The sequence below is a fragment of the Patiria miniata genome, unplaced genomic scaffold (genome assembly GCF_015706575.1).
Source record: "Patiria miniata isolate m_02_andy unplaced genomic scaffold, ASM1570657v1 HiC_scaffold_23, whole genome shotgun sequence".
In the NCBI taxonomy this organism is placed as follows: domain Eukaryota; kingdom Metazoa; phylum Echinodermata; class Asteroidea; order Valvatida; family Asterinidae; genus Patiria; species Patiria miniata.
In genome coordinates this window covers 5745556-5758671 of record NW_024037062.1, presented here as the reverse complement: position 1 = coordinate 5758671, position 13116 = coordinate 5745556, and the positions used below count along the sequence as shown (strand labels likewise).

At 39.0% G+C, this 13116-nt stretch overlaps 1 protein-coding gene across 1 annotated transcript in view; it reads right to left on the bottom strand.

Moving 5' to 3' along the window:
* The window catches only part of LOC119731091 (gamma-aminobutyric acid type B receptor subunit 2-like), a 31024-nt gene extending 22862 nt beyond the window's left edge, over positions 1-8162 (bottom strand). Inside the window, exon 1 of the mRNA XM_038204105.1 lies at positions 7564-8162. Coding sequence (XP_038060033.1) covers positions 7564-7830 — 267 coding nt within the window. The 5' untranslated portion in view covers positions 7831-8162. The remainder of the gene's footprint in view (positions 1-7563) is intronic.
* Between the last annotated feature and the right edge of the window lie 4954 nt (positions 8163-13116).

Sequence of the window (13116 nt, the reverse complement as noted above, 5' to 3'; positions counted from 1 at the left end):
CACGACAATAAATATCTTATTTTGTCTTTGTATTCTTTAAAAAGAGCATTATATATTTTTCAACGTTTGTAGGCTTTGAAGTTCGGGAAAAATATGTTTCGATAAAACAATTTTTTGACGTTGTTTTATTGAGAATCGTTTTTATCAAATGGTGGTTCAAAATGGACCGATGTAAAATTGCAGTAAAAATGTCTGCTGGTTCACACCATGATCTCCATTTTATCACACGAAGTCACGATCAGCTGAGCAACCCAGCTGAGCAGCCAGCTTTAATTGTTGCTGGCCAAATCCCATAGGCCAAGCAATAACCATGCAGGACTTTCCTCAAAACACTCTATGTCAAGACGTATTGCCGATCGTTGTTCTTGTACTGGAGGTAAAGTAGGCCGTAGGTACGTGTACAATGAACGTGAACATGTCAGAGGTCATTTTTTTACGATACCGCATTAGTCACGACCAGGCAGTTGTTTTTCGCTTAACTTAATTACAGCATCACGAAAGCCTAAAATGATTGACATGAAAAAAAACCTTGGATGATACTGTCTGATTTTCTCCCCATTTTCCTGGTTAAAAAATCGTCTGAAAATAAAGCTAAGGAAATAGCCTTGGAATTTACGTCTCAAGGTTTTCAAAAACTGTTCAAAATAGTGGCGGGCTAGTTAAAGTATACCTCAAGTAGCCCGGCTGTCAAAAATTAAGAGGGCTAAGGCAAACATCAAGTATATGAAGAAATAAATTCAGAAAGCAAACGTGTATTTTGTCTAATTGTTTAGGGTTAAATTATAGGTTTTCGTTCAAATTCACCAATTCTAATATTCAATTTCGTCCAGCACCATCGATTTAGTGCACTTCCAATGTTTAATTTCGTCTTTTGTCAGACAATTTCAAATTTAGTCCAAACAAATTCAAATAATGAGCACACGTTTTTGACCCGGTGTATTCGACTTCGTCTTGTCTACGCCGAATCGTCTCATTCAGAAAACAAATTCGTCTAATTGAATTATATAAGACGAATTTGATCTCTGAATGCTGCCATTCGGCAACAGCTTGGACGAATTTGATCTGTAATGACGAATATTCTCGACCCGGTGATTAAAAAGGATGACCAAACTTTGAAATGGAATGGTAAATGATTAAATTGGCTGTGTTAAAAGCATGTGAAATTTTTTCGGACGAAATTGAATGTTAAAGATGGTGATTCTGAATGAAAAATGTTTTTAAATAGCCGGGAAAACCTATATTAGATCTGTTAATTAAAAACACTGAAAACATTGCCTCAGGATACACGTTTTACATTGTATGCACATTGTTGTTTATGAGAACCCTGGTTACCGCCAGAGTGAAAGTTGGAAAAAATAAATCGCGTGGGACTCGAACCCACGACCTTCTAGTGCAGAAGTCTTACCACTCGACCACCGAGCTTGCGGGATTTTTAAGTGTCATTTCTTTTGTGGGAATCAGTCGAGTCATGTTCGTTCATAGAATGTGCCCCAAACATGGAAACAATAATGCAAAATGGTCCAACAAAAAAATCGTCGGAATTTTGTCAATTGTTCGACTTTTTTGAATTTTTTTACCAAAAGGGTATTTTGGAGCAGTGGGGTGGAGCAGTTCAAAACCGGTGAGGATTTTGGTCGCCGATAATAGATGGAGATTAATCTGTCTAACATGCTCTACCCCACTATAATTCCCGTAAAGAGGGTTGCATAACTCTATATGCGTAGATGATAAAGTAATAAACCCTCTTGGAAAAAACATGCGCCATACAATGTCCACGGAAATCATCACGTAGCTCAATCTTTCAATCATCAAGAGGTCGCATACTTTAATTATGATGTATTGGGTCGAACATTCACTATGATGTCGTATGTGCGCTCAATTGAAATGAAAAACAAAATTCCGTGCATGTGAGGATTAATAGAAATGGCAAGGACCCTGAACAGAACGGTTGACGTGGCACGCAATCACGTACTCCATATCAGTGTACGGTCGAGCATGCACTTGCTTTTTGCTCATGTTTCCACTGACTTTGCGCAACCGAAATGATAGATGTAAGCATCGTTCTCTTGAAAATAAAAGGATGGATTTCTGTCTTTTGCGCTCATGCGTGCCTGATTTGGTCAAAAGATATACCGACATATTTACGAAGTCCAAGTAGGAGTCGACTTATTTCTTTAATATCTCGACACATTGAGGTTCAGAATCCGTCATTATTATTTATATCAGGTTTCCACGTTGTAAACATAAATTATCGTATTGTATGCTGTCTGAAATATAGCTTTCCTTTTTATTTGAACACCCATATCGCACAAACTCCCTAACACTATTATTAATTTCGTCTCCGAACATCGTAAAGCTCAATTTCCGATTTCAATTTCAAAAAGGTCACCAAAAGGTTTAATTTAAGGGTCAGTATAATTCAAAATTATAGCACTCCAATTCGTCCTGAATTTGGTAGATTCGTCTCATTTGGCGGTCGGCGTTGAATTGGAAAAGCAAATTCGTTTCAGATTTTTTTTATCATTAATTTTAACGCTTCGGTCATTTAAATTCAAACAGTGCATTCTTTGCAATACTTGGCATATGAAGGTCTATAAAGTTCTAGGTATCTCTAAGTTTTCTTTCACTTTTTCTCAGACTCGATCGATAAGAAGGTAGCTGACAATGTTGTAGTTCTAAAAGGCGGATACAAACGCGGACACTGACAGTATCATATAGACGTCTTCGAAGGACATCATTTTGACTACATGTTTTCATACAAACATACTGGCTGTCGTTGACACTCTCGGGTAAAAACACCATACTCTCGTATCATCATGAAACTTGCCTTCGTGGGAACAGAAGAAATATATGCCAAGATGAGGAGAATATGTTCAAACTAAATCAAGAAACTGGCTGAAATCTTGGGTCAACTATACAACAGCAGCGCTATGACAATTAAGCCACATTCCAAAGTTTGTTCGGAGTATAGACGGCATGCCAATCACACTGAAGCTTGACTGCAGGCCTCAATACCTAAAGTCAGCAACACCAACAGAGTGTCAAAATTAAAATGTTCACAAATACGCTTATTCCTTCATAATAATTTGAAAAAATATCGGAAAACATTTTGTCTAACCGTTTCATTTTTTTTATTAGCGGAAACGAAATGTAATGACAGTAGCATCAAAATGAATGACACGTATTTGCTTTTTCAATACAACGCCGATTTCCACACGAGACGAATTTACAGACGAATTCAGGACGAATTAGAATGTTACAAATTTGAATTATACCGCTGCAAATGAAATCTATTGGTGGCTTTTTGAAATTTAAATTGGGAATTGAGCTTGACGATGTTCGTGGACGAAATTAAAGTATCGTTATAGGGAATTTGTGTGATATGAGTGTTGGAATAACTGGGGAAACCTATAGTACCCGGGAGGCTATACAATATCGTTTTGATACTCTATGGTTATCCGGGGATTTTATGGTATCGACGCGCATTCCGCTGGTTCCTCACAGCTGGAAAATGAAACTCACAGTTGTCACCACTGATCCCCATTAGTCTTACTAATGGAGATCAATGGTTGTCACCAATGGTTGCCACCACTCAGTCATTAGGGCGTAGCGCGCGGTGCGGTCGCACGCGCACGTACGCACTGTTTGTCAACAACAAAAATGGCAGCCTCGAACGGCGGCGAGATTCGCTTCCGTACGCAGAAAATAATGCAAAAAAAATTGAGAACTAAAGACGCTGAAAATACCTTGATAGCAATCTAGGTAGGTGGCAGTAAATATTCTGCGAACGTAACTGGCCGAGAGGAATCTACCGACGGCTTTTTAGACGCCGGAAAAGCTTACCCTTTCGGGGATTTTGTCGAAGGTCTAAATTACTGTTAATGTGGAAGTGAGGAAAGCAGACGGCGATGTTACAAGACAGCGTCATGAAATTTATATATTTCGGATCAAGTCAGCCTGATATAAATCACAATAATATTTTATGTCTTTTTTCGGGGAAACAAGAATATATTGCACTTGCTTTAATAACTTGCGTTTCGTCTTCGACTCTTGCAATATTGTTATAAACTCGTTCAATACATTCTTGTTTCCCCTTCAAAGCAATCCAATATAATATAAATAAAGACTTATTTCAACTTCATGAACGATTTATTTTAAGATGAAAATTTGGAGTTTTAATTTTGGGATCCCGTTATATTATAAAATAATATTGTAAAATTATATTATATAATTCTGCATTTTATGTTGTCTTTTAACCTTACGAGACCGGAGGATTGCAGGACACTCTTCCGCTGCGGTAATTTCTTTTACCAAACGGCAAAGGTATTGCGTATTAAACATTGGACATCCTAATTGACGCAAATATAGATGTCGACAGCAGTAAGTGAGCATATACTTTCCGTTTAATATACAAACTAATGTGGACTGGGAACAAATAAACGGATTCAAAAATGAGTTATATTTACAAATTGACAAGATTCTAACCCCGTACCTATTATATATGTACGTACACGGTACCACGTAAGCAACTCGAACGGCCTCGTTTTGATCTTCTGGCCTGTGTACGTACTTCTCTGGCATGTTATAATATATTGAAGGCTATAGGTATTAGAGTTTGACGTATGTTCACGAAGATAACATTCATTTGTTCCACAATCCACATGTCGGACAGCTGATGTTGACTAGGACGGAGCCCAATATGTCCGACCCATTACGTCCGGCCGGCGGCCGATAATGTTCGACTCATATTAAACGTCAGACGGCCGATTATGTCCGACACATCATGTTCGATGGCAAGGCCTGATCAAGAACACAATTTGTTTGGGGGCCATTTTTTTTTTTGTTCCCCAAAAAAGTGGGTCAAAAACATTTTCCGCCCAAAATTTAATATGAAAAGCAGGGGGGGGGTGGCAAAGGTATACTTTTTTGTGGGTGGTGTACGCAGTAGCTGCCTTTTTTGCGACGTCACTTAAAATGATTTGCCCTTGTCCGATGGCTGATGATATCCGAACCGTTATGTCCGATGGCCGATTGCTTCCGGCCAATTGTGTCCGACGGCCGATTTTGTCCAACCCATTATGTCCGACGGCCCATTATTTTCGACCTGTTATTTTGTAAATCAATAATAGAACATATACAACTATGAAATTTACCTTTGTACATCGCTTTATTGATATTGCATACTACAGTTAATTTGTGCCATCTTGCAGTTCGCGCTTAATTGCATTTATACTTCTAGCACTAGGCCTGAAGGTCCATTAGGCTTTGGGCCGTCTTGCCGCTACGACTTGGTGGTCAGCCACTTTCAGCTCTTTACTGTACAGTCTTGTCGCTGTGGCTTGCCGTTATAGTTCTAACATTTTCCCAAAGCTCTGTTTGCCTCTGGGCAATTCCATCGGAAAGTGGACATGGCTGAAAAGTGGAACAGTTATGAAATATTCAGAACTACATAAAGCATCCAGTGGCGACGCCAGACTCTAAAATTTGGGGGGCAATTGGGGTTGGGGCCAGGACATATTTTTGGGCAGTCGATGGTACGGAAATAAGAAATTTGAGCAACCTAGAGGTGTAGTCGTTTGAGTGAGAAATGTATCAAACCGCAGAATGGTGTATTAATGTATGACAAAATTGAACCACAAAGACGTTGGCTGCACAATATCTGCGGCTGTATAAATGCACGTGTGGCGTGTTATGTCTACCAACGTACCAATGTTTATAATGCGTTCATCGGCCCAAAATGTGTCCACAGAACCGATGATTCACTCTCTATCTGATATAAACTTCATCTTTTTGTAGATAAAGTGTTGGGGGAAACTGGCGGGGGACATGGGGGGGGAGAAACAACTTTGAGGGGCAAATGCCCCCCCCCCCATGTCCCCCAGCACCGTCTCTGCAAGCATCACAAGCTCAAAATGTGTGGTATCAAATCAAGGGGACAACAAGCACTTTACTTGAGTGGTGTGCCAGTATGATCATGGAATGAGGTTAAATGTTGCTGTTTTTTCTGGTATAAAAACCTGGTTTTAGGGTTTGCAAAATGCACGTGTTAATGTGAAATTTGTTTTTAAGAGAGAATGGTGAAGAGAATGGTTCTTATTTTATTTTTATAATGTAATACAGAGAATTTAGAATAGCACAATTCAGTATGTTTTTATCGCGTGTGTGAAGTTGATTTCAGACACGCATCGTCCGTATAATGTACCGTCCGTAACAACAAAAAATAGATGTTTTCATATTATCATCGAAATAGCTTTTTGTAAAATAACATAGGTGTTTTTATAGAGTGAAGCTATGGCTACCACAACGTAGTTATTTCATTAAATGCTTGTAAAAACTTCATAGGATTTATCAATGCGCACTGAAAGTAAAAACCTATGTCAGAGCTAGAAAGCACTCAGAGAGCGCAAACCTCCGCCAAGGCTAAACAATTTCCCGCCATTTGTCAGTACACCCAAAAGAAATACTTGCATAAAAGGTGAAGAATCCTTTAAAAAATCCTGGATCCAGACCCAGATCCGGATCACTTCCAAAATCTAATCGATTTGTACTTGTACCAAGGTCCACCCCTAAAACAAAAATTTCATGCAAATCTGTCCTTAACTTTTTGAGTTTTCTTGTTAACAGACAAACCAACCAACCAACCAACAAACTAACCAAATCCGATGAAAATATAACCTCCTTGGCGGAGGTAATTAATACGTAATATCGTACTCCGTTACGCATTTACAGTGATTATATCCCATTAAGTAATTCGGCCTACACTACATTAACCATGTCATTGTATACATTAAGGCCTGAGCTAGAGTTGTAACGAATATATCAAGGATTACCACTGCCTGGAGTCAGACTCTGCAGTACATTTTCTGTATTAAATTACCACCACACTCTGTACATGTGATGCGTTGTCCTGATGGTATGTTTCAAATTAAAATTCGAATTCATATTGGCAAACTTTTCGGCCGTCGAACTAGATGGGTCGTCATAATCGGCCGTCGTTCACAACGGATCGGACATAATCGGCCATCGGAAATAAGTAGCTTTGTAGCTTTGTTTTGGTCAAAATCAGCTGTCGGACATAATGCAAAACAAACGGACGTAATCGTCCTGAATCACGCTGATACCGATGTACTGTTTCGTTGCTATTTTTTATTAACCAGAAATATATTTGTCTAAAAATCAGTAACATCCTCGGTCGCGTTTTATTCATATAAATTTTGGCGTGTTTCGACCCCCTACCCACTCAAACACCAACACATTTTATACAGAAACAACTGTCGGTATTTTTGAATCCGAAAATAACCATTGACGAAGTGTAGCCTACCTGTAACGTCTGGAATACTATAAGATTACGGAACACGACCCACCTACCGCGCCGTATCAAGCCCCATCACTCTACACGTGATCTGTCAAGCCCTGTCGCACGATATATAATTATATCAAGCACTGTCACACCAGCAACTCATACCTGCTGAGATTTCCAGCCTTATCACTGTACAACTAGGCCTAAAATAACGTCTTTTTGTCTACCTCCTTTGTTTTATTTGTTGTTATTTTAGGTCCTACCTGAGTCCAGTTCCATCTCATTCTCAACTCGTATCCGTCCAAAATCCCCGTCAAGTTGTTCACATGGTTCACCGCTGTCTGCACGGTCAAAGGGAGCGAAGCAAAGAACGGGTGCGATTCAATCGGGAAGAAACCGCCAATGTAGATGGGCCGGATTTCCTGGCTATCCCGCTCAGCAGTTACCATTCCTTGGAACTCGGGTAATTCAGCAAGGTATGCTACTATCGTCAGTAGCAAGCACATCGATGCCGGAACGCGAAGTCGCATGTTGATCAGTGGTGATGCGGCTACATCCTTCTTGCTGTTTTTACATTTCTACCAGATTTGAATGAAATCGAAAACCTTGCTCAAGCTGTTTTTGTGAGAATCAAATCCATTTTCGCCTCGAGGCCTCTTCCGTTTAATGCCTAAGTGTCCCCTATGCTCTTCTGTGTATTGTCAGGGTCTTACCAGATTTAGGCTGACAGGTTGTTGAGCTGACACCGTTTAACACCGTTTCGCCTCGTGCGATCTGTTGCTGGTTGTCCAACCACTCGACAACATGTCAACGGCCTCTCTAGATACACAACTGAAGACCGTACCTGTTGTGGCAAGGTATCAACGAGTTTTACTTCAATATCAATCTTTAGCACGTAGACTTTTTCCGAGTCTGTTGGTACTGTAGGTTTATTTTCATTTTTCACACATTATGCATATATCTCCGGAGTTATTAATTCGCCAATGCCCAGTGTTGAGACTACAGCTTCATGCGTAGCCTTAGTTACGTGGTAACGTTCTTAAAGTCACGTGTTTCAAAGCCGTGCATTAAGCAAACTCGTGATACAATCGTACGCTAGGCTTTGGAAAACTGCCAAGTCGTAATTTGGTGGGTTTCGTTATCCGATTTTAACCCTAAAAGGGCCGGAACGGAATCCGTCCCCCTCCCTTCAACGTTTTCCACGATAGCCTGAGCTGTTTTGACTTTTTAGCTCGAGTCTTGCGCATCTTTTGATACCAAAAACATAGAATTTGGACCACGGGTTGCCGCACAGCGAACAGTCCGTCAAAACTGAATTTTCCCCTATAGGCCTACGGAGTGTACACACACCAGAATTACCATGTATGCATATGAATAATTAATAGTCCATAATTCCAAAACCCTTTGACCTATAGTCATGAAATTTGTTGGATATGTTAATGATAAGTTGTTCTATGCATGTACCGAGTTTCATAATTTTTCATCACTCGATGACTGAGATCTTAGGGGGGTGCAATCCGACCCCCCCCCCCTCCCGGCTGTGAGATGGTTAAAACAACTTGGCCCTCAGTATAGGGTTAAAACCCTATACTTCATAATCGGCTAAACATTGATGACTGTTTTCATATGACGATGACTAAACAATGTGACACCAATAGAAACTCTTGCTATTGCGATCTCACAGCACTGAATGTTCATCGGCGTCACAGCATCGTTTGAAACTGTCCGCGTTTTAAAACATTTTAAAAGAAAATCCCACTCATTGTAATCGTGAATGATTCTTTCTTACGTATTCACATCAAGTATACATGTAAACTGTAAAGCTTACCTCAGAATGACAATCACAAGGTAAAAAGTTTCTTAGCTTTGGTTAAAAAAAATATTGTGCTAGTGGTACTTTTTCCTCGATATTTGTTTTATTTTCTAAACATTGAGGATGTTTTTACTGAAACAAAAGTATCTTAAAAAATCAACTGAACTCAGCTTAGAGCAAGGTGGTTCCATTTCATGTAGGCGAAGCTTGTAAACATTGAAAAATGAAATCGTTGCAATATTGTCTTTCTGCAATAATGTGTAAGCGTGCATAAAAACAGCGATGATGCATTGAGACAGACTGTATTATGAAGCGCATTGCAATATGAATGTCTTCACATCACTTGACCGTATGGCACACATTGCAACACAATGCTTCAAAAGGTAATGATCGCCACTAGTATTAGGCGATGGGAAGGTCAAAAGGTAATGACCTTACAAAGCAATCTGATCTATACTATTATATAATCATATTATAATAACGTCGTGGGAAATATAAGTGTAGAAGATGAATTAATTGAACACCGCGTCTAAAATAATTCTCCGTACTCATATGTGACGGCACTTGTTTATTTACACAACAGACTTAAAAATGCATACTTTAATGGTCTAATTTCAAATTAAATATCAGTAAAAAACAAAAACAATCGTCCAAAATCCATTAATTAATGCTCCTCTGAGGTAGACAATACTGTCATAACATTATATTTGAACACCTTTTTACGGTTTAATTTACACTTGCTAAATCCAAACAAACTTGCCGAATTTAGTGGTATTTTGGGATATCAAAATAATGTGACCCTTGGTTTTATTAGATCATTAACAAAGAGGAAGAGGACTCGCCGTCTCAGTTCTGTGGTGATATATTCTGAAAGATTGGGAATAGCTGGAAAGGGAAACTGTAAGGTCTTCCCTCTGCATCGGTCAGCATTGGAATGCTCATTTAAAAGGTACGTGTACGTGTTTTACATTCAGCTAAATAGTGACATTAACTAATAATAATAAAAGGTACAATGATAGATGGGAAAGATGGCGGCAGTTTCCCGCCGAAAATCTACCTTACGGCCCCAATCTTGGAAATATCACAAAGTTTTGACATGAAATAGAAGAACAATAAACTTAAGAAATTAAAACAACACTAGTCTTGAAACGAATGATTTGAAAGTAATCAGTAAACTTTTAAGATATAAATATCTCCGGTCCTCTAAGGGTAGAGAGAAAATGGTATATAGATTGACTTCTGGAACATCATCCAAACATCGTCCACATTATCCATCCAAAGTGACAATTTCGGCCAAATATAAAGAATAATTTCAGGAGGAATTCATAATGAAGAACCTGTGAGTAGCGCATCGGGTCAGTATAGGTAGTGCCCCGGCCCCTGTTTGTACAAGTTCTATGGGGAAATGTGGGGGCGGTTTGTGGAGGGAATGAGGAGGGATTTTGCAGTTAGTCAAAATATAAGAAGATTACCGGATGTTTTGTTTAGGGATTACACATGAGTTTGTTTGTCATTTGGATAAATGTTTCAGGTTTAAGACGGCTGTTGGAACAATAGGCCCGTTATGCTCAGCAAAACAACATTAATTAGGCAAACCATAAAAGATGTCACTGTATTTTAGGTCTGTATACTGTACATTTCAATGATAAAGTCATTCATTGATGGGTTTAGGATGACATTAACGGTACCCGGTTTGATTTGTCACTGTGGACAAGTGTTTCGTGGATGTGAATACACATGTAGTTGGAGCCTCCATAGTTTAATGGAGCCGCTGCGCTTACAATGCATGCAATGGGTAATCACTGAATAGCTTGCTCATATTGTGCATGGGATGTTCATGTATAAGCCTTTGAGACCATCACTTGCAATGAATGCATCAGATCATTTCGTTTATACAGCAAACAGCGCTTGGCAAGCTTACAAGTGGTGGGGGGGGGGGGGGGGGTGAGTGTCACAGTTATATAATCGCTTCTATGACCTGCACTTTCAATATCGATGGTATTCAGATGTTACTAGATATCGATGGATTCAGATGTTACTAGAAAACGCGGAAGACAGTGATGATTTAAGACTAGTAGTTGCAAAAAGATTATTGTCATTTTTAAAAATAGTATAGAAGTGTCTTATAGAAAAGAAAATAATATATAAAATAGTCACCCCTTAGTCACTTTGATACAAGTAATTCCTTATGGCTATTTCATACCATAGACGAATAAGTTATGTTACATTGGGTACATACGCTGACGATTGTACTGCTCAGAAGAGCATGCCCGGCCATGCATGGAGATTTTAACTTTTGTGGGTTATATATAACTTTAAATAGACAGTGTATTGTAAACCGGTAAAAAAAAAATTGTTGTTTGTAAAAATACAGGTTTGAAATTATGAAGTGGACAGTTTTCTGGACAACTATAATAAGCCCGATATGTAAGATAGACAGTTGTATTAGACCCTGGGCGCCATAGAGACTGACTTCATTCACGGTTTAATTGACAGTACACACAACGAATTTCCAAGTTACTGAGCAGTTCATGAAGCGGAAATAATCCAAAAGACGTGAAGTCCATAATTATGTGCTTGGCATAAACCAGTGAGATGTGAAAATACCTCGTTTTTTAATGTATTACAAGTGTGTGGACATAAATATCGTATATTTCCCTACTTCTGATGTTTTTACTCTCGGTAGACAACTAAGCACATGACAGACTGCATGATAATGATAAATAAATTCTTAAATAATCCCTGAAAAATACAGTGTAAATAGACTTCCTTTAAATTCTCTATTCTTTATAATTCACTTTATCTGTTGACAAACCTGGCCCAATACATACCTCCACATTGTCTTCTCTCCCTCCCCTCCTGCAATGCTCACAGAACGTACAAAAATGGACCAGCAAGTCCTATAATAACGCTAGTAACGTCTGAATCCATTCACGGTTGGGATACCATCGATGTTAAGAGTGCAGGTCATAGAAGCGATTATATAACTGTGACAATCACCCCCCCCCCCCCCACCCACCACCACCACCAACACCACCACTTGTAAGCTTGCCAAGCGCTGTTTGCTGTTTAAACGAAATGATCTGATGCATTCATTGCAAGTGATGGTCCCAGAGGCTTATACCTGTACATCCCATGCGAAATATGAGCAAGCTATTCAGTGATTACCCTTTGCATGCATTGTAAGCGCAGCGGCTCCAATCAACTACGCAGGCTCCAACTACATGTGTATTCACATCCACGAAAACACTTGTCCACAGTGACAAGTCAAACCGGGTACCGTTATTGTCATCCTAAACCCATCAATGAATGACTTTTATCATTGAAATGTACAGTATAGTATACAGACCTAAAATACCGTAACATCTTGTATGGTTTGCCTAATTAATGTTGTTTTCAGGGTGACCGTAAGGTCAGAGCCAAATTCTGCCAAATGCACATCATAAATCTGTCAGATTTCTCAAAAATCTGCCAAATTTCCCAGAATTACTCAAAATACACTATGAACACTTAAATTCACATGCAGATTGGTAGTATTGCCTTAATTAAGATTCAAATTACATAATAAACAATCTAGTCACATAAAGATGTTGTGAAATTATTGGTAAATATCGGGCAAAACGTGGATCCGGCCACGACAAAGTTCGCTTCCCAGTGAACCTCAGCACGTAAACCAGCCATCCTCTCCGATTATGCAAGGGTTTGTTTGAAAGAATTGAAGCTTTTTTAAACAAATGTACACTTTTTTGTTCAAATCTGCTGTATTTCTGTCAAATAACAATTTGTGCAGAATTCTGCCAGAAATGTGCCAAAAAAATCCATTTTGTCAAATTTTCTGTCAAACTCGTTTTTTTTACAAAAAAAAAGTCAAAGTTAGCCGAAAATCGGCTAAAACTGTCACCCTGGCTGTTTTGCTGAGCATATCGGGCCTATTGTTCCAACAGCAGTCTTTAACCTAAAACATTTATCCAAATGACAAACAAACTCATCTGTAATCCCTAAA